The sequence below is a fragment of the Betta splendens genome, chromosome 10 (genome assembly GCF_900634795.4).
Source record: "Betta splendens chromosome 10, fBetSpl5.4, whole genome shotgun sequence".
Lineage (NCBI taxonomy): Eukaryota > Metazoa > Chordata > Actinopteri > Anabantiformes > Osphronemidae > Betta > Betta splendens.
The window spans coordinates 16,317,117-16,339,264 of record NC_040890.2 but is presented as its reverse complement, the minus strand read 5'-3'; the positions used below and the strand labels follow the sequence as shown (position 1 = coordinate 16,339,264).

General features: G+C 48.3%; 1 protein-coding gene across 2 annotated transcripts in view; it reads left to right on the top strand.

The window, feature by feature from the left end:
- slit3 (slit homolog 3 (Drosophila)) overlaps positions 1-22,148 on the top strand; it is a 155,263-nt gene that overhangs the window by 73,299 nt on the left and 59,816 nt on the right. Inside the window, exons 5-6 of one of the 2 annotated variants that reach the window (XM_029164733.3) lie at positions 11,725-11,796; positions 19,750-19,821. In XM_029164733.3, coding sequence (XP_029020566.1) covers positions 11,725-11,796; positions 19,750-19,821 — 144 coding nt within the window. Of the gene's footprint in view, positions 1-11,724; positions 11,797-19,284; positions 19,429-19,749; positions 19,822-22,148 lie in introns of those variants that run through there. The other variant, XM_029164734.3, reaches the window with a different exon arrangement.

The window sequence follows — 22,148 nt, the reverse complement described above, 5'->3', positions numbered from 1 at the left end:
CTGTCTGCTCTCATCTGGAGCGAGGTGGTGCTTTCCCGGGGGCAGTGAACCTGTCGTGTGGGCTTCACAGACGCCACGTGTGTGTTTTCATCCTCGCGGTTTAGACGACAGACACATTCAGTTCTGAAACACGCCCGTCTCTCACCTCGTGCACGGTGTGATGTGTGTTCAGTCACACACAACACCCTCTTAAGACTGTGTGTGGTTGCAGATCAGTATCAACGACTGAGGATAAAGATAAACAGTTTTTCTTTATAGGCACCAGCTGTGAACCAGTTCAGTAAATGTCTAAGGTGAAGTGCAAGGAGGAGACGGTTTGACAGTTTACATCATTGCATAAATCCAACACGCTAGTGTGTATTTGTTTTAGCAGCGGTACCTGATGTGTTCCCGTTGCAGAGGCGCGCTGCTGTTCGCCGTCACGATAAGAGCCTTCGGTTGATGGCGTTTATTGGGCATCTAGGTTTCAAACCCGCGTGGGAGTCTGACGCCGGGGCCCGAGCTGCTCCCTCCAACAGCACGTTGTTATTATGAACCGAAATGATCGGAGACGCGAGTCATAAAGATGATGTATGAACAGTGTGATACGATACAGAGCAGCGCAATAAAGTCAGACAACCTGTCCACCGCTGCTCGGCGCAGTCGGCCACCCAGCCTGCGCCAGCGCTCACGTGGAAGGACTGGACTTCAAAAGATGCTGGAAAAGCGGAGAACAGGCTAGCAGACATAGGTCCACACAGACAGGCACCTGGTGGACGCGTGGGCGGAGCCCTGAAACCGCTCCACCTGCAGCTGTAACCTGCTCTGAGGTCATGTGACCTGTGTGTTTGTGATATGTGCTGATCGTGCTCTCGTGTCACACTCGTGAATCCCACCTCCCTTACCTCCACTCTGTCCTTGACCTCCTTTTCAGCATCATCTCATCTTTTATCTTCTACTTTTTCATGCTTCTTCGTCGTCCCTTCACTCCGCCCTCCCCTGTCCTCCCCCCTCTTCGTCTCCACCCCCACCCCCCCCTCCTCCCACCCCGGCCGCCGCCCACCTCTCCATTAGCAGATTAGATTCAGTCCCATCACGCCGCCGGGCACCATGATTTTACCCACTTCCATTACTCCTAAATCACGGCTTTCTTTTCCTTCCTCTCCCGTGTCCCCGCGCTAAAGTCAAACACGCCGCTCAGCATCTGCTGTGCATGTGAGCGTGTGCGCGGAGGCCCGCCGAGCATCGCAACAGCCCTGAATTAGCGGCAGGACCAGTGATTTGTGATGCAGCGTGATTGGGTAGGCGGAGAGAACGCGGTTGACTTTTCTATCTGTCTGCATCCATCCTTTATTCCACTCCATATATTCCCCCGGGGCATGAGTGATTTTCATATCACAACATTCGAGGCAGACTACTTCCACTCAGACGCTGTTATGCTAATTTATTTTTGATTTTTATTTTTTTTACTGCAGACTTTTCTGGAATGAGGAAATGGTGTAATACTGTTTTTGAAGGACGGGTCATTCCTTTACTGTGACATGTGCAGCAACTGATGGGGGAGACGGAGACAGATGTGGAAACAGAGGAGGAGCGAGACGGGCGTGATGGAGAAGAAACAAAACCGAGTCACATGCATATTAATGCAGACGTGCGAGCGAGCAGCCGACATTAGTCGTTTCAGTCGTGTCAGCTCCTTATCGTTTATTATGGCAGCGGGTGAGTTAGCTGTCCTTTAACCCTCTGTGACAAAACTGCTGATCACCACATCCATTTTAATAATGCCACGGCAGCTTCAAGCACATTTACTACATTCATCCTTATGCTGCGCTCGATGCGCCAAAACAACAGGCCCACAGCGCCTTGTAGCGTTGGGAGGCACCACTGGAGGCAAATATTGGTACGAGGATGAATGGCGTTTTTCATCCTTGAGTTTAAACTATATATAAATGTCTGTTGAACGCTGAGGATTTTATATTTAAGCTTTGTGCTTCTGGACCATTTCTGTCTTTTTTCCCCATATTTGCTGAACAGACGCAATCGCTGTTACATGCAACAATTTCTGGTTAGTGACCAGCTGTTGAACCCAATTAGCTCTTTTCCCGTTTTTCAGCCTCGGTTTTTTACCAAGCAAATTAACTACAAACCCATTTCCTGCACCTGTCCGGTTTCCTTCATGCCGCGCAGAAAGCCGGCTGGAGACGAACAATGGTGCACAATCCACTCAGTCTAATCTCTCAGCCCTAATGGCCACTGCTGCAACGCACACACACACGCACACGCATGCAACAAATCACGTTACGGGCGTCATCACACTGATGCAACCCATACAAACAGTGCTGCTATAGATGGACCTTGACAAACTCAACTACTGTAGGATATGGACCTAACCAAAGACCCCCCCCCCCACACACACACACACACACACACACACACACAACCACACACGAGAGATCCCTCTCTTCCAGTTAGTCCTGACATTATCCACTCACGGGTTCTAACTGGATCATGGGGTTTACTAAAATGATTAGGGCCCAGAGACAGCAGAGCAACCACACACGCATGGACACACACACACACACACACACACACACACACACACACACACACACACACACACACACACACACACACACACACACACACACACACACACACACACACAAAAGTGCTTTTTCCTCCCTGGTTAGATCTTTTCATTTCTTTTATTTTCTTCCATCCCCTCATTTCTCGCTTCTCTCCCCCCCCCCCCCCTCTCTCTCTCTCTCTCTCAGGCCCTCAGGCTATAAAGACAGCGGCCTGTAGCCATTGTGAAACGCTGTCGCAGGAATTAGCCGCCCCCTACGTGCAAAGTGAGGATGGCGGTGCGCTCTGTTAGCCGCTCTGTTAGCCATCGCCATCACTTTACTTCACCAAGTACTCAGACAGATACCGCTGTTTTTGCACGTGCTTCACCAGCGCCAACGAGGCCAGTTGCGATATTTCTGAATGAAAGTGCTTCACAGACAAAGAGGGTCACATGAAGAGCTCGGCTCTGAGTCATTAAAGAGGCAAAAGTTCTAAACTGCTGCTTTTTTTGAGTGTTCTTATGGCAGATGGGTTAATAGCACTAATGTACAGACTGTGTTCAGGAATAAAAACACGGACTGAGCTCCACCTGATGATTCAGTCCCATTGAAGCTCCGCTGGCTGGGATTTAGCTTTCTCTAAGTGTTGCTGCCAGTCGGCATTTAGGCTAAAACGCTCCATCTCCATGAAGAGCGACTTCTTTTCGGTTCCCAAACCCACTGATGCATTTTGAATTAGAGAGCGCTTCGCTTCTCCTCGGAGCCGCACTTCAGCCGAAGCAGCACACGCGCGCATGTCTTTAAGGATAAACATCCATAAAAATGCATGAGTGGCTCAGATGTAGACATTTTCTGCATTACAAGTGATCGGCTGCAGCTGATTGTTGCAGTTTCGCCCGACAAAACACTGGCTGTGAGCTGGAAACGCTTGCACACGCAGCCAATAGTAATCAAATTGTAATGTAGCGCGTGCCTGAAAAACAATTAAAGACAAAAACACGGATACAGTACATGTTTAGCAGCTTTACAGACGTTCCCACGTTGCATAAAGAGATTTTGGCCCGAGTGAATCAAGCAACTGTGTCTTCACACTGCGTCAACCTTTACACGGGAACGCATTATGTCATCATCCACACTCAGGAGCCTCCACCTGCTGGGTCCGGGCTCACGTTTGCTCCCGTCCCACCCTCAGTTGTATCCTCCTCTCTGCACCGTGAAAGGCCACGTAGCTGTTTGCCCAACACAGAGACAACAGAGGCTGGTTTCTTTCCTTTCTTTGATGCACACACACACACACACACACACACACACACACACACACACACACACACACACACACACACACACACACACACACACACCTTCATACACATGTCTCTCTCTTACCCTCGGCACCGAGGAGACACCTGCACTGCTCTGTTCTGTTCCCGTGCTAAAAGTTAATTGGTCCACTGGCAAAATGGCCAGCGGTAACCTTGACAACGCTGACCTGCTGAGAGACAGATCAGGCCCCGTCCTCCGTGCACACACGTGCACGTGCCTCCTCTGCAGCACACACACGTCCGGCTCTTCTCCTGTCTAATCTGCTAATTTGTACTGTATTATTAATGGGTCCCCAAATGCTTATAAAGGCAAAACGCCACCGTCAGCTCCCTCCTCCGCCTCCTCCTCTCTCCTTTTCCATACCTCCATCAACCTCCCTGTTTTTCCCACCTTTTTCCTCCTCCTCGTCTCATTTTAAACCTTGCTGTTTTCCACCACTCTTCCATTCACCTGTCACCCCTGCCAGCATCCTACCTCTTTATTACATCACCTCACCTCCTGCCGACCCCTGCCCTCCTTTAAAGTCTCTCCAATAACATACCTTGTTTCTCAAAACATGTCCATCTCTCTGACAATGATTGTGAGGTGGATCTGTCATTCAGAAAGAGTTGCTGTCCAGCCTTCTTCTATTAGTACATCAATCACACATTAATGTGACTTAGTATTCACTTACAGTAAAAGGCATTCACTGTATCATATGATTCACCGTTTCACCAACAAAGGCATAAGCACACCTTGGAAAAACATGCGATCTTTTCACATTAACAGACCAACAATGATGTTGAGGACCCATTTTTAGTAAAAACTGTACTCCTGCATTTACAAAAGGATTGTGTGTAAAAGACCTTGAACCCAACATGTCGCCAAGACACAAATACGTTGTCCTTAAAGCTTTTAGGGAGAGGCCGCCTGTGGCCAGTTGAATCCGTTACTCCATCCAGTTGCCTGTGAACCTCTGTCCTCAGGTCTTTCCACAGATGATCAGGGTCAGAGTCACGGCTGTGGAGTCTTGGCTCTTTCACTCTGGACTTCCCCTTCCTCGCCTGACCCTTCGCTCTGTTCTCACCAGTCTCTGCTGTCTGGTTACTCCGTTTGGCTGGACGACTAACAGGAAGAGTCCTGGTGGTTTCAGACTTGTTCCATTTCACAATTATTGAGGCCACTGCGCTCATGGGAGCGCTCAGAGCTTTGGAAAGCGCTTCATAACCTTGTCATGATCTATGCCTCGCCACAAAATGCTTTTGTGGAGGTCTCCTCAGAGGTCACTGAACTTTGTGCAGCACTGGGAACTGTGGGATTGCATATGTACAGGTATGTGCATGGCCAATCAATTCCGTCTGAGGTTGGACTCCAGCTGAGTTCTGGGACAAACAGAACACACCTGACCTCCATTCTGTCCTGCCACATGACGGACAGAGACTATTTGCATAATAAAGAGATTTCAGGTTTTAGTTTCCATTACATTTACGCATCCCAGCCTTAATTCACAATATATTGCATTAGTTTGCTTCGGTGTCACTACCTACTGTTACCTGCTGTATATGATTTATTATCTTAGAACTAATTATGTGGAGAACATCCTGAAGTGATAAGGTTCCTTGTTCCTCTGATGAAACCAGCCGTTTGCGATTTTTCAACTTTAACTGAACAATTAAAACGTCCTCCATGGGTTGGGAAACCTCCTGAGCTTCTCTCCCTTACAGCCATAAACTAAGAAAAAGTTGATTTTATCTCCTGCATAATAGCTGCTTTCATGTTGATAATAAATATAGTGTTTGTGAAGTTCATATATATTTTGAATGATTTTCCTGATATCAAGATTTCCAGACTTGTTTCATTTTTAATATCCCACATTCATCATATTCTTGGCAGAACAGCTAAATGTCCTCACTCTGAGCTTTTCATTTATAAACCCAGTTGAACTGATAGTGATCAGACTGTGACGACTGAAGTGGACAGTTCGGTATCACCCTCTCACTCCGTAAATCTCCTCCTATAGAACGACTTAAAACCTCTGTGATCTGCCTCCAGTGCCGTCCCTCCATCCACTGTTTCTAGCCTCGCTCGCTGCCCGTTAATCCACTCTCGTCTCCCTCCATCTGTCTCGCCTCTCCCTGTCCATCCTGATGTTGCCTCTTGATCCGTCGCCCGCTGAAGTTTTATGAGCTCCATAAATGTCCCCGGGAGCCTGCGGTATCGCTCAGCCGAAGCGCCAGAGGAACAGGAAGAACTAACAAGAAAATTAAAAAACAGCAGAGAGCCGGCGCGGCGACGTCGCACGCTCCCGCGAATCACAATGACAACGGTAGAACGTATTAGAACAAAATGGCGGCGGGGACGTTAAAGTGAATTGGCCAATAACAAATGACCATGTGCGCGCCCGACGGCTTTAACCTCTCCAATTTTTTTTTTTGCAATAGTAACTCATCTAAATTTGTTGAACGTCTTTCGGGCACGGGGCCAGAAAAGCTTTTATATCCATAAAGGCCTATGGATCACACCGAATTGCATTAAGCTGTCCAATTTAATTACAGTATCGACAAAACATAATAGATACTTACAGCCGTGCGGAGGGAGATGGTTAGAGGAGGGGAGGAGCTGGGAGAGGGAGGGGGGCGGGCGAACCAAAAGTGCAGACAATGTCCATTTATAATGCTGATGCAGTGTATGTATCAAAGCAGGCGTTTGAGGAGTGTGTGTGCGTTTCTGCAGGTGTGTGTCGCTCTAACCAAGGATTTGCAAAGGCCCACGAGGCCGCTTGAGAACGCTTAGTTTGATTCAGATGCTACCGCTCCCCGGCGATTGTTCCACTAGCAAACACACAAACGGACACACACAGTGTTAGACGCACACCTGTCCGCACACGCACGCACGCACGCGCACACCCACTTACTTAGCTCGGCGTAATGGAGCGAGCTGGGAGGGCGCTTGTCCTGTCCCGTCCCATCCCGGGCCGGCCGGGGCTGTCAGCCTCCCATCCACCATGATCAATAGAGGGGCAATATTTTTATTCATAAAGCAGCCACTTAATTAAATCACAGAGAGTAGAGTGGAGGGGGGGGGGGGGGGGGGGGGGGGGGGGGGGGGGGTGTAGAGCAGGAGGAAGGATGGGGCGAGGGTTACAAGACGAAGCAAGGGCACGCCGTCAAACGGCCGGGCAAGAATTACAAAGACGGCAAAAACGGGGGATGAAGACGAATCTGCGCGCCCTCCATTTAGCTCAAGTACGCGGGTCACGCGCTGATATTTCACGTTTATGACGTTAGGCGGCCATGTAAAGACCAAGCTGGAGAGATCACATGCAGAATGGATGCAAACAAGTTTAAGCAACGCTCTGACATTTTGGCAAACAGAATTAGATGAAGGGAGGATGGATGTCTGATGAACGCGGGGCCCGAGCTGCATCCTGCTGACGTTAGCGTAGCTTAGCATGAAGGGAAAACGGCCAAAGGAGTGTGTCCAAGAGAAGAAGAAACGTAAGACAGAGTAAAAATAGAAAATCTGAGGGTCATAGGCCAATAAAAATAATCAACACAATGCCGCTCAGTTCCACACTGTGGTCGCACTGTCTGTCAGTGCTCCGCCACCGCGTCAGATAATATATCCTCCCCATTTGCTGGCAACATTCAGGCTTACTTAAGTAGAGTGGATCCGCAGCCAAGACCTAAAGACTGTGGTCGGAACGAGGAGGCTCCAGCTTTAAATGCACGGAGCACTGCGCCGGCGGCGTTGCCAGAATGCAGCATTTATAGCCGCTACGTTTTCCCAGAATAAATGAAGGTTATGAGAAAGTTCTGTAACTTCCTTTTCAACTCGCCCAATATGATAATATTTACAGTATCGGGCACAGAGTTATTTCTCCTCACATTGTAACAGCAGACCTCCCTGTTTGCTGCAGCAGTGAGAGAATATCCATATTCATCCATATTCATTAGAGCGTATGAATGCTTGCTAATGCTCCCCGCGCTGTGATTCAACATCCACGTCTGTGTCAGTGTTTTTCCCCAATTTATGTATGTGACTAAAGAGCGATTTCATTTATAACAACGGAGCGTTTCACCACTTAAATTAGTAACATGAACTGAAAGACTTATTCTGCTTTTACGGCAACATGAATAAATTTCGTGTCCCAGGCTTTGGAAACTTGAGGCATATTTATTGTGACTTAAAGGCAGCACTTAACGCTGAGTTAAAGTGACATAAAGGGCACTTTAATAGTTCCAGAGGTTAAAGATACCAAAGGATATTGAATGGCTTCCACAGTAAGTACTGTAATACCTGCATGACTTTGGTCTTACCCTATAGTACAGTGCCTTAAAAAACAAGGGGAACAACTACTGGCCAGCAGTCGATATTTATTACTCCCTTTATGGAACAATATTAAATGCAGTTACAGCCCCCAGGGACATAAAAAAGACAGAGCGAGTGTGAGATAGTGGGTTGTGTGGAAAATTAAAGCGAGGAAGGGTGAGATGAGGAGAAGTGAGAGGCTTAAGCCGACCACAGAGGGTCTCGGGTTTCAGAGAAGAAGCAGTGCCACCTCTGTCTGCAGCTCCCTGACGTTCCTCTGGTTCCTCGCGTCTCCATCTCCTCCTGGACACCAGCCAGTGGTCGTCGCTCATCATGTCTTGGTCTTGTATTATAACACATGCGGTACGGAGGCGAGGCTGCTCATTGCTGCCCTTCCAGTCTCATTCCCCCGCTTTTACCTGGCAAGCAGTCACGCACCTTTGTATGACTCCTGCTGTCCAACCGAGACCTCCTGCGATGCCGCTTGGCACAAAGTCGCATGGAACCAAACGGGCCGGCGTTCAATCCCGTGTTTCCAGGTTAATGGTTCAGGTCTGAGCCGACCGGGCTCATATCCGAGCGAGCCCGAGGGTGGAGGTGTCTAATATCTGGTGTCTTGTGAGAGACCCCTGGAGAAAAGTTAGTATGTGTGTGTGTGTGGGGGGGGGGGGTGTGGGAGTGTGGGGGTGACGCATTCAAGTATGTTTCTACTTTTGGAAAAGCCGTGTGTGTGTTTGCATGTTAAATCCCCCGTGTTTTTCTCCAAAGCCTCCGAAGGGATCAACTGTGGCAACGCAGACACGCTCATCGTGTGTGTTTCTCTTCGTGTGCGTTAAAGGGTTAACAGTAATATCCGAAGAGGCTAAGGGTGACCTGCCGAGCGCTATTATTCTCCTCACATGAATAATGGAACTTAATATGGAGGAGGTGATAGCTGGGAGCGCACACACACCCTCACACACCAACACCACTGTCTCCCGACCACCAGAGGATCTCGCTGTCGTCCTCAATCGGCCCAGACCTCTGGGGCCGAGCAGGAGCGACCCTGGGGGGGGGGGCTCTGTGGTGAAAAACAGGGAATTGTGACATTTGGTCACAATTCGTTCTGATAGGGAGCACTTAGGCAGCCATGATATCCATGGAATGGATAATAGAAGACAGCTTTGTCCTCTCTGGTTGTTGGGCTCAGCTCGCATGAACTCCTGTGAACTTTGCATTGTTAGTCCCTTCTCCCCCTCCCCCCCGAGACCCTCCGGTTCCTCAGAGTACATGAAGTTGTTTTCATAATCAGTTCCACTATAATTTACAGAATTTGTCATCCTAATAGAACTGATGTATAATTCAAACAACCATCCGTCTCTTTAATAGAATTTCTGGGAGATTAATCGCTTGCTCCCTCAAAATCTGTGGCAATGAAGAAGAGCCAAAAAGCTCAAATCTAATAAGTGAAATGTTGGAGCGGATTGCTTGACGTGGGCCTGTGTGTGTCCACCTGTGTGATTCCTGTGTGTTTAGATTATCAGTGAGGGTCCTTTATGTGGATCACAAGCCAATCTCCTGCTGGTGATAGGCCTCGCTTCACTCAAAGGTCGGCAGGTGTGACTCACACAGAGATGAGAGGAACACAACTGCTTACATGGAAACATAATGTGGCCCCACATCATCTGGGACACAGAAGGTAAAGACCTACTGGATTCTGAGGTCCTTTCATAGCTGCGTCAATTACCAATACTAATTTGAAGTGTCGTGGGATGGAAGTTTTGTAGTAAAAATATTTTTTATCTGTAATTTTATTTAAAATAAATTATCTGGTGTTGAAATGCTACACAGACATGCACATGGTTTTTATTTGACTTTGATGTCTTTCTGTCTGTTATAAAAAGCCACAAATAAATATCACTTTGGATAAATTAGGCATAAAAACCTTTATTAGCCGTGGAAAAACTCTAAAATGTGACCTTATTATGTTTTTCTAGTTCTTTTTTATGATCATGCTCCACTTCACTGTCCTTAGTGGCCGGACGGTGTAAAGTAGATGCAGATGAAGCGATGGACTTATGGCTGTAGTTACTGTAGATGGATAGATGGGCTCAGAGCACCATCGCCAATGAAGCGTGTGTGCGACGCGGAGCGGCAACAGCTCCGCTTCATGTCTGTTTCCTATTTGCTCTGTCAACGTCAGCGAGGGAGGAACTCACAGCAAATGCAGAAGGAGAACCCGCACAGAGGAATCTCATCAACGTGTCAGAACCTTCAAAACAAACAAAAAAATGTAAACACCAGGAACATTTTACAGCTGTGCTGCACATTAAAATATCAGAATGTCATTCAGGCCTGTCAGACGTTTGTCTACTTTGTGCGCCTTCGTTACCGCAAACGCTGAGCAAGAATCGCAAATTAAGGCGCATACTTCCTCCGCCTAAAGATTCTACAATGCACATACTTTTCCCATCAAGGCTTGAGGGAGGAAAACAGCGGACGCTCATCTTTTGTCAAACGAAAGGAATGAGCCAGACAACACAGGACTGAAAGGGAGACGTCCAAGACGATAAAACCCGCTTAGTTCGAGGAAATGAGCCCCGTGTTTTCCCAGAATTAGCATTCAGCGCAGTAATAATGCAAAAGGTCGTAGTAGGCGAAGGGTTTGTGGACATTTCCCAATGAGGGACAACAGCCACCAGGAGATGTTGAATCTGGCCGTTGCGTAATTAGCTTCCTCCAGAGAGAAGACGCTGTGTACTCGCATGTGTTACGCATGCGTTTGTGCGTCAAGGACGCGCACAGACGTCCAAACGGGCCTCGCTGCCTCGACGCGCTGCTGATTATCCAAGTGAGCATCGACCGTCTGGGGCGCGCGGTCGCGTTCGGTCAATGATTGACTTTGCGCTAGCGTGCGCGCGGGTGTGACTGGCGGGAGCATGGGGTGATTAGCTCGTCTGATATTTCGCGTTGCTCTTTTTCCCCCCCGCTAATTACATTTCGCTCTGTGAACCCTGTTTGCCTGCCAGGCCCTTCACCCCGGCAAACAACACTAACAGAGTTAAAGCCACGCTGTTGTATCATGTCAAAACTCATTTGGCTCATATAGGTATTCATTACGAGGAAAGAAAAACAGACTTAGCTAAGGCTATTATGTGCTGCCATGTTTGGTGTGTGTGTGTGTGTGTGTGAGAGGAGGCAAATGGAGCAGTAACAAGAAGAAATGAAGACGCTGCTGCTCACAGCGGATGTGATGTGATGTGCTTCGGTTTCCTGCCAGAAGAAGCTTACGTTCACAAAAACACATGAAACTCATGCCCTCCTTCAACAGATGCACTAGTTCATGTTCTGATCCCAATCCCCTTGTTTAAGTGGACTGCTGGTATTTCTCATGGTTCTTTACGCTTTGAAGCCAAATCGTTCCACCCGTCATGAACGTCTCATCGTCCCTTTTCTGTGCCTTTGTTCCTTAATGACCTGAGCGTGTTCTCTGCTGCTCGTGTGGCAGAGGTCACGAGTTCCTGGTTTGTTTTTCATCCTCGGACCTTCACTAATATCTGCTGCCTCGCTTTCTCTCTCTCCACAGAGACCTCAGTGAGAACCAGATCCAGGCAGTTCCCAGGAAAGCTTTCAGAGGAATCACCAGCGTCAAGAACCTGTAAGAACAATATTTACCTGCTTCATTTGTGTTTCCTTGTTCCTCAATGCTTCCACAAAACATGAAGATGTTCTAGAGTGACCCTTACTCTGATAGTTGGTCTGTTTCCACCCCCCCTCAGCCTCCTCATTGTCCTCCTCTCCATCACTGTTCTCCTCCTCTACTTTCTCACCTCCCACCAACATTCTCCTCCTCCCTCTCCTCGCGTCTTGTCCGAATAGGTTTTGTCCTCGCATCAATCGCTCAATACCCCCGCTGTCATTTATTCATGATGCTCTAATCACCAATAGTGAGATCAATACGCGGCCCAATCGATGCTCCTCATCAATAATGGCTGATCAATGATGCCTGATGCTGCATAGGAAACCACTGGACACACACTTGGGGGTAAACAACGTCATTAATACGAGGAAGCTCAATACAGGGATGAAATAGAAACATTGTGAGAGGATCAGCGAACCTCTGTTTGCAACAGTTCAGCACGTGCGCTCAATTCAAGTTTGTGTCTCAGCGGCCTCGAAAGAAAAGGGACGATGGGATAGAAATGGAGCTGAGTCTAAAACCTACCCAGACGTTAACCTGACCTCCAAACACAACACAAACAGCGTTTTGTGTCTTAAAGTAATATAGGGAAGTGCGAGGGCGCCTGAAGACGGCCTGGCGGCACGTACGCAGATAAATAATACTTCTAGTGGTTGAGTTTAGCGGCCGACATAATCTGTGGCCATAAAACGTGATCTCGCGCTTGCCTGAATTATTAAGACCTATGTGTAGCGAGCACCTCATTTCACCGGGCGATCTGCGAATTGATTAATATGCATCGAGCCACAGCTCAGTAATTCACGGCCTCGGCTACAGGCAAATGTGCTCTCCTGGTTCCTTTCCTCCCCTAAATGTGATGCCGGCTCAATATGGCTGCCAAAGTCCACAGGAGATTATTACTCTTAGGTTAAATGAACCTCAAAGTGGCTGTACGCTGCAGCTACAGTGTGTGTGTGTGTGTGTGTGTGTGTGTGTGTGTGTGTGTGTGTGTGTGTGTGTGTGTGTGTGTGTGTGTGTGTGTGAGGGAGCCGGTGTCAGCTCCTATGGCTAAGCTCCAAACCTTTGAGTTGAGCTCGGCCTCTGATGGGCTAATCCACTCTGCTCCACTCCAAGCTAAACGCTCCACACCCTCTCCCGGTTCCTCTCTGACCTCAGACGCAGCCCTTCGTATCCACCCTGTAGCTGCTCATTGATGGATGGTTTACCCGGGGAAGCTACCTGTTTCTCTCTGTGAAACCCCCCCTCCCTCTGGTTTTACACCCCCCCCATTCGGCCTCTCGCTTTCTGCCAAGAGCCACAAAGTTATATCAATCAAACCTGATGATAAAATTGTGTCTGCCCCCGTTAAAATGTTTCTGACTAAATTGCTTTGACCTACAAAGTGAGTCATTTTGCTTTTTCTCCCGCTCTCTTTAGGAGTGACTCAGGCATATAAAGATCATTCATTTCTTCCTCCCTCTTGTTTGACGCTTTACACAACCACCTCCTCCTCTCCTCTCCTCTCCTCTCCTCTCATCTTTGTCTTCGCTTCTCCTTCTTTCTCTCACTTCCTTCTGTTCTTTCAGTCATCCATTGTTCTTCCTCTTGTTTCTCTTACTTTGTATTCTGCTCTCCACCCTCCAGTTGTACTCTAGTGTTATTCACCTTATTCCTAATCTCCATCTTCTCCTTATTCCTCCTTTCCCCATCGCTCCATTTTCCGCTCCCTCCATCCCTCCCTCCATTAGACAAGGTGACTCCTGCAGTAAAAGGCTCCAGCCCTCCATTACACCACAGAGTAAAAAAACCTTCATGACATTCTGTCCCTGGTGGACACAGCATTGATTTTCTCATATGTCTCCCTCTCACTTTGTCTCTCTCCCTCTCTCGCTGCCTCTTTGCCTCTAACTCTCTTTCTAGCTTTCTGTCTCGCCCCTGTTTCTCACAGGTATTGGGTCTCTATCCTTCCCCACGCTGCCTGGTAGCATTGGATGCCATTTGTTGGGCTTCTCTCACACATGCCTGCAGATCATTTGGACCCCACTATCAGATTGACTGCTTTGCTGAAACCAGCCAAAAACCTGGCAAATGTGATTACTGTCGTCTCCCACTAACCTAAGGAGACAGGAATATGCCATGCAGTATATCTACATGTACTGTAGGTGTGTGTGTGTGTGCGTGCGTCTTGCTGACCATCAGCCCTGTCGTTTCCAGAAACCTGACCTGCAGTCAAACCCCAGATGATAACGGTGAAGTTAGACTGGATTGAAAGCATCATGCCAAAAATTCCTGGATGCTTGGTGTTTTATGCGTTGATCTGTGTCATAGTGTGGGCGCCCAAAAGCTTTTCCAACTGACCACATCACATTCTCCATAATCGAATCTGGTGGTGTCCTCACTCGTCTTGTCAGGGAGCCATCATGTTAAGCACTCGTGTGTCCACCAGGACCCTGAGCTGCTTCGTTTCTCCTGCTCAAAAGCAAAATGCAGCAGTGAAACAGGATAATACTTTATAAAAACCACAAGGAAAGTCTGTTTATCTTAACGCACCTGATGAAATAGACTGCGACTTGGTGTAACAACACAATGAACCAGTTGGTGCATTAAGTTTATTGAAACCAGTCAAACAATTCACAAAGAGCAATAATTGCTGAAATGACTCCTTCATCAATGCGTAATGTGATGCAAACAACCTAAAATCAGCACATGATTAATTCGCACACTTACTGTAAGGCAAACAAGTCCATCATCACTTTGTGAGTTCAGATGTTTAACTCAAGAAGCTTTATACAGTGGGAGGAAAGAATGAGCAGTGAGTCAGAAAGGTCAAAAGTGACACTTCACCCAACGTGCACCAAAGCGTGGTCAGAACCAACCACCGCCCGTTCCTCTCAGTCGTTAAATAGCCACAGACTTCATGGGTGCAGCTTAAATCCCACCATGTGTGAGTGGGTCGCGCTGGGAGGCGTTAGCCGTGGCTGGGTTACAGAGGAGCATGAACGCATCAGATAAGCTGCAGCTGTTTCATATGCCCCCACATTACACCTGAGCCCACACCAACGCGCCTTTTATCTGCCGCAGCCATCACGTCCTCATATTGGACCTTGTTTTTCCATCTGCCCGCCTTCTCGCTCTCTTGAACACTTTTTTTTTTATTTTGATAAAATTTAATTCCTTTCCCCCGCTGGGTCCCTCCCCGTGCTCGGCGCCGGCGCTCTCGCTGCGCCTTCAGGAGCTTCGCTTGGACGTGTGCAGAGAATGTGATTTGTAATTCCTTCAAACAAAACCAGCACAAGTGCGTCGGTGTGGGAACAAAACAGGAGCGACCCCGTGGCTTTACTTCTTTATCTTTCTCCTTCCTGTCATTCTCTCCTTTCTCTTCCCCATCGTAAAACGCCTGCACGCTTCACGCTACGCTACCCACAATGCAGTGCAGCACGGCCGTTTGTTTGAGTTATGACTACGGTGCCTTGGAGGGAGGTGAAGGCGTTGTGTTGTCTGCACACAACCACACACGCGCACACGTTTCTGGTTACGGACAGCAAAGCGTTCATATGTTTATAAGAAAAAGCAGATTAATAGTGAGTTTTGGGAGTTTTTGGAGAAGAACGTTCTCGCAGCTTTCAGTTTTCTATTCAGATTCCCATCGTTCATCCTCCCATGCACTTGCTTTAAATGGCAGGATTCATTCAGGGCCGAACAGGACAGGACACAGGGAAATGTCAATCGCTTTGTCTGAACTGTAACACATTTAGCCCCTAACATATGTGTTGTTCATCACAGTGATCAGATTTGCGTTTCAGTTTTGATGCAACTTAAATTCGCTTTGAGGAAAACACATCGATTCTGCCTTTTTAGTTGTGTTTGTGTACATTCAGTTTGCGCGATTAATCAGACTGGGACGAACTTGGCGTCCTTGTCACACAGACCAGGCCTAGTTGGTAACCCAGTCAAACAAAGGTGGAATTTATAATTATATGAGGAACATGACGTGGCTTCCTTTGCCCTTGAACATCACTAAGAGCAGACTCATCATTAGCAAGTCAAAACTGACCACCGCGAGGCTGTTCCCACTGCATTCTGTTCTTCCCCCCACTCTCCTGCGTCCTTTAGTTGGATTTTCTAATTTTTTCTTTCTGTTTTTTGGCTTTTCAATTTCTAACCTTTGAAACCAAATGTATTTTGTCCACTTTGTCCTTTTACCTGTGTTTTGGGTTTTTTTGTCTCATCTTCTTCCTTCCGTTTTATCATTTCCATTTCAGCTCCTGGACCTTTTCTGCTGATTCTTTACTCCCTCTCTTCTTCTGCTTCTTCTCTCACCACCCTTTTTGTTCCTTTTTCACCTGTGACTCTTTTTTTCCTACTCATTTGTGCATTCTTCCTGTTTCTCAGTGTGTTTTATCTAAGTGTCCAGTCTGGTAATAAATAAAAGTAGACAAAGCGACTGTTCACTTGCCAATTACACATAATGACACAATGTTTTGCAGAGATCTAAGTGACGCACACTCACTGTGGACAAGTTATGCAGTGCAGATATAAGTGACATTCAGTTCAACTGTAGTTTGACTGATATTGACCAGTTAAAAATAAGAACATTATTTTTATCCTCACAATAATCGTTTCATTGTTAATAGGTTTAGTGTGTTCTCATATTTGATGAGGCCGTGTTGCATTGCATGGACACCCATAGAGATCCACTGTCTCCCCCCTCTCCGTCCTCGGCCCTTTCATTAATTACTCAGTCAGTAGTTGTTGGACTGATGGATTCATGGAGTGGCCGGGCTGCTGTGTGTGCTTCCCTCTACTCCAGATGGTAGCAGAGGGAAGCATTGAATCCATCTGCCAATAGGCCCTGTGATAGACATGATTAAACACACTGGCTAATTATATGGAAGTAAATTAAAATTTGGACTCTTGTTATTTTTCCCCTGTAACAAACATTCATGATCTGGACACAGGAAAGCGCACAGCGGGACAGAGGATGCAACGTGGCGGTCCAAATGTAAGAAAACACACACAGGCTTGTCCCAGATTGATAGCAAGCATGTCACTGGCAATCAGGGTGCTTGGTAGGCAAAGCTGACAGAGGAATCCAATCACAAAACAGATGATGGAGTCGTTTAATGTGGACGAGGACGGCAGATGAAGTGTGTGGCGGCCAATATGAATTCCCCAGTTATTCCTAAAAGTGGAAACGCCGCGTTCCCAAGCATGAAGAGTGGAAGATACACCCCCCACTGAGGACTGTGTGGGCTGTAGCAGTGGGCAGTGGGATCCCCCGACCTCGCAGAGGCAGGATGGGGACAAATCCAGCACTAAATGAAGTTAAGGCTAAAATATAAATGTAAATAGCCTATCACCGCATTAATTTGTGACCATTACAGACAGGACCTGCCTTTAATGGAGCCGTATTTTGCAGAACGCAACAGCTTAAACCTTGCATTGAGCTGCGCTGCGAGACGAAGGGCTTTAAATAACTGCTCAGTGTGTCTCCATATGGCTCAGCAGGCTGTGTTCCAGTTCCCTATCCCAAATCTGACGCGCCTTTTAATTACATAAAACACTAACATGGCACAGACGTATGTTGATATGATCCCCTGACTAACTGTATTTTACCGTCTAGTCATTTCACAGATGCTCACAAGCAGGAAAAGTGAATTCACGTCGCACACGTTGTACAGACCATTGGACGACTGTGAGCGTCTTTACGAATCATGCTCACATAATCACGTGCACGATGGCGCGGCTGTAAACAAGCTATCTATAAATCACCTCTAAAATAATTGCGTTACATCAAAGCAAACCCAGACATTGCTTCAGTCTGTGTGAGCCTGCAGAGGCCCGAAAACAATTATGTTGCGAGCCAGCGCCGGCCCGAGGGCACGGAGTCGTTTGATATTTATTTGTCCTGAGTCCAAGCTGAATGCGCGCCAGCCGCAAACCACCGGCACCTGGTCAATATCAGGTAGAAATACATGATAAAAGTGGCTCACTCCTCTGCTCTGGAAGCTGTTTTCTATGAAGCCGTCATGCCAGCGCCATTATAGAGTTACGGCTTAGTAGAGCAGCTTCTTATCGCTTTAGAAGGAGAGGGAGCTTTTTCAGACCTTCATAATGGTTCTGAATCTTGAAATGGAGCTACTTGTGGTGCAGACTCCAAGGACCTCCAGACTCCTCTCACAATAACATGCGCATATAAAACAAACAGGGTGTTGCTTCTGAAGCCCTAATGTCATTGCTGCCCAACAGGGAAGGGTTCTGTTCCTATAGCACCTTCCTCGGGGTCGAAAGCTCGCATGACTGACTCAACAAGTGCCACGCGGCGCTACAATACGTGGAGGAGGAGAAAGGGGGATTTAAAATGTTGATGAAAGAAAACGGGGAGAAGAAATGGATTAGCGATGGATAGATGGAGGGTGTGAAGAGAAAAGGTGAAGGGGAATCAGGAGGAGTAGGTGAGTGGCCACTGGAGGGAGGAGAAAAATGGATTATGAATGGAGAGAGGAAGAAAACATGAAAAATGGAAAGGAGGGTATAGAAATAAAAAAAGAGTATAGAAAGCAAAGAAAAAGAGGATTAGGGATGAAGGGATCTGTTGAAGGAAGATGGGGAGGGAGACAGGGAGGAGGAGATTAGGGTGTCTGAAGAGTCCGTGAGCCATCCTCTGTGGTGTTTGCTGAACTTTATGATTGTATACATTCTGTTTGTGTGTGTATGCGTGTTTATTAGCTCATACTTGCCTCTTCATTACCCCTGCGTGTGTGAGGCTGAACGGCTCTCATCCAACAAAAGGAGAAGAAATACATCCAAGATGTCCTTCTTTTGTCTCCTTCCATCTGCAATTTCCCCATCTGCTCCTCAACAGGAGAAGATAATCGGGGGAGGGGAGATGAAGGGGTGACCGGTGGTGGAGCGGCGCGTTAGGGGTTGTTGGGTTCATGGATGGAGGGATGGATGGAGATAGGGGACGGGGGCTTGAATATGTGGAGCTGGGCAAATTAAAGTAAAAGCAGAGGATTGATGACGGGGGGTTCAGGGTCCATCTGGGAGTGTGGTGAACGAGGCAACGAGTGAGCCAGAGAGGAAGAGGAAGAGGAGGGGGGTGTAGGGAGGAAGAGGGAAGAGTTGGGAGGTGGAGAGAGAGGGGAAGCAAGAAGAATGGGAATGAGAGGCAGAGTCGTGACTGTTGCTTGATTTACGGAGGCTTTCCTTTTAATGAAATTGTTTCACTGACAGAGCCGGTAAAAGGCCCTTAATGGATTGGCTGGCCTAATGTAATGAAATTACTCCCTCTTTCACTACAGAGAAAGGAAAAAAAGAATAGAGGAGGACATGAGGAAGAGGAGGAGGAGGAGGATGGGAGGAGAAAATGCAATTAATATTTACAGAACAGACGAGCAGGGTGGGCTTTAGTGGCTCGCTCGCTCTCCCCTCACGGAGTCTACCTCGCTCGCCCCTCTCCTTCCTGGTGGCCAGTGTGCGCTGGGCGTGCGGCAGGGGAGGGAGGTGATAGGCTGATGCCAGACAGGCCACTCCAGCGCACGGGGCTCCTCTCCTGCGCTCTCCTTTTCCTCTCCTCCTCTGCTCGGGGTTGTTCATAGCGCCGCCGAGGTGAGAAACTTAACCTTAGCTCGCGTGCTACAGTATGTGGCACGGGCATCCCTAGAGTGTGTGTGTGTGTGTGTGTGTGTGTCTCCTACTTGCTACCTGGATCCCACTGCCGGGGTATCACCTCACACACACACACACACACACGCACACACACACACACGCTCATCCACGCGGCTCCTCGTCTCCTAGTCCCTCCCCCAGCCGAGCAGACCTTGCAGACTTGCGCCTGACTCTCTCTCATCTCTCTCTCATCTCGCCCGTGTGCTGTGTGTGTGTGTGTGCGCGCGCTTGTCTTTGTGTGTGTGCGCGCGTGTGATGCAGGCAACTAGACAGCAACCACATCAGCTGCATCGAAGATGGAGCTTTCCGAGCGCTGCGCGATCTGGAGATTCTGTAAGTACCCAGTCTCCTCACTCCGCTTCCTCCTCCTCCTCCTCCTCCTCCTCCTCCTCCTCTCGTCCGCGTCGTCTGTGGAGCCGGGATCCGTCCTCTCCTCTTCCCGCATCCGTGTGTTCATCCTTCTGTGCTTTTCCCACTCATACAAAACTGCATTTTTCTCTCCTCTCGTTCCTGCATGTGATGCATCATCATCTCGTCCTCGTCCACTTTTCCACCTCATCGTTGTCGTTATTGTTTATGTCCACTGTCCATCGTGAGCGCGAGAAAAACTTTTCTCACGAATGTAAATGTGTGTGAGGTTCTGAGGCGTCGCGGGGACAGAGATCTGTATCTGCTTCTTCACCGGCAAACGTGCCCTTGACTCGCAAAGCGGTGGCAGACGCGCGGGGTGAGCAAAGTGCGTCTGCCACCTGCTGCGGTGCGACTCCGTCCCCGACGCGACGGGGACGCGGTGGCGCCGCTGCGCGTTGGGCTCCGGCTGTGGAGGCGACGGCGTGCGTTCGGGCGTCTGATCTGTCCACATTCTTAGAGCTGCTCATTTGTCACCGAGCTCCGAGGGGCGAGCGGTGACCGAGGTGCCGCCGGGACGGATGTCGGCTCCCTGTGTGTGTGTGTGTGTGTGTGTGTGTGTGTGTGTGTGTGTGTGTGTGTGTGTGTGTGTGTGTGTGTGTGTGTGTGTGTGTGTGTGTGTGTGTGTGTGTGCGTGTGTTCCCGCAGAAGCAGATGCCGTGCGTCACTGTGTGCTGAGCATCTTTTATCTAAACTCACTGCAACAGCTGAGCACTTGTGAATATATTTACCCAAGTTTTGTGCTGAAGAACATTGTGTAGGTTATAGTTCCTGTTTTCTTTTCATGGGAACAAAAGGCAAATTAGCAAATAAAAATGCATCATGTGCTCGGCGAGAGCATTGGCTCGTTTTTTTTCTGCAGGGTTGTTGGCAGTGGATTCATTTTTTAGCGCTGAGGGGAGAAAAGGTCAGTGGTATTGTTGCAGAATATGTTTATTAGCGCGTGAGGAAGACAAGCGAGAGAGCACCGGCTAAGACAGGATGAGGAGGCGATGAGCAGAGGAGCAGCGCTGGTCCATCGCTACAGGTGGACGTGCAGCGAGTTCCTGTGAGGCCCAGTAGAACACCCGGACAGATCTTCATGAATGTCCTGCTGTAGTTAATGTTGGGCAGTAGGTGTAGGCTGGTGCCGGTCACCTGAACCGTGGAACACATCCGGTTCCGATCAGAGATGTATCGCGTTGGAAACGTCTGAAATGCACCCGCCTCTGCAGCGTTTTATTCCTTTCATTCCAACGTGCAATTCTGTTCTCTTTAGCAAAGTTGGCTTTTTTTGATTCCCCAGACTCGCCTATTGCTCAGCGCACAATGGGAGCGATGGGAGGGGGGGGGGCGACATACGACGTATTAGCAATTCATAAGAGTCTGACAGCTGAGTGCTCAATAGGATTTACAATTCACTGTAAATACGCAGCCATTGGCTTTCACAGCAGACAGCATGACAGCACATAGTATATTCACTGAATGTGACATTTTAATAAAGGCAGGTGTGTGTGTGTGTGTGTGTGTGTGTGTGTGTGTGTGTGTGTGTGTGTGTGTGTGTGTGTGTGTGTGTGTGTGTGTGTGTGTGTGTGTGTGTGTGTGTGCGCGCGCATGGGCGAAGGCCATGAATGACAGTAAGCAATTCTGCCACCGAGCTGATCTTCATCTTGGGGCGTCTCACGCTCACTCACACACATGAACACACAAACAAACACACACACAAACACACACACGCGCGGCCCCATCTGTTCAGTTCCAGGGGTTCATTTCGTGATCGCAGTGCAAAATGGGATGATAGATGTAAAATGGATTGGAGGTCGAACGACGGCGCCATCAGGCACGGCTGCTACCGGTCACAGGCTCGTTTGTGTGTGTGTGTGTGTGTGTGTGTGTGTGTGTGTGTGTGTGTGTGTGTGTGTGTGTGTGTGTGTGTGTGTGTGTGTGAAGCTGCATGTGTGGCACCGGGACGCTTTCAATTGGAGAGAGGGCTCGCGTTTTAGGCAAAGACTTGGTTTCGGGGCGTGGGGTAGATTTCTAATGATTAGTTGATCCATCTGTCAGTCAATCAATAGCCGGGTCCCTGCTCAAGCAGAAAAACCGATTAGATCTAATTGGTTGGTTATCTTCTAGGGATTTACTGGCTTTTTTCCACACCACTGTGAATATGTGGCGGCCAGAGCGAGAGAAGCTATTTGGAGATGAAATCTTTGCTACAGACAATCTGAAGGAAGATACATATCAGTGCGGCGGTCAGGGTGAAGCATGGCCAC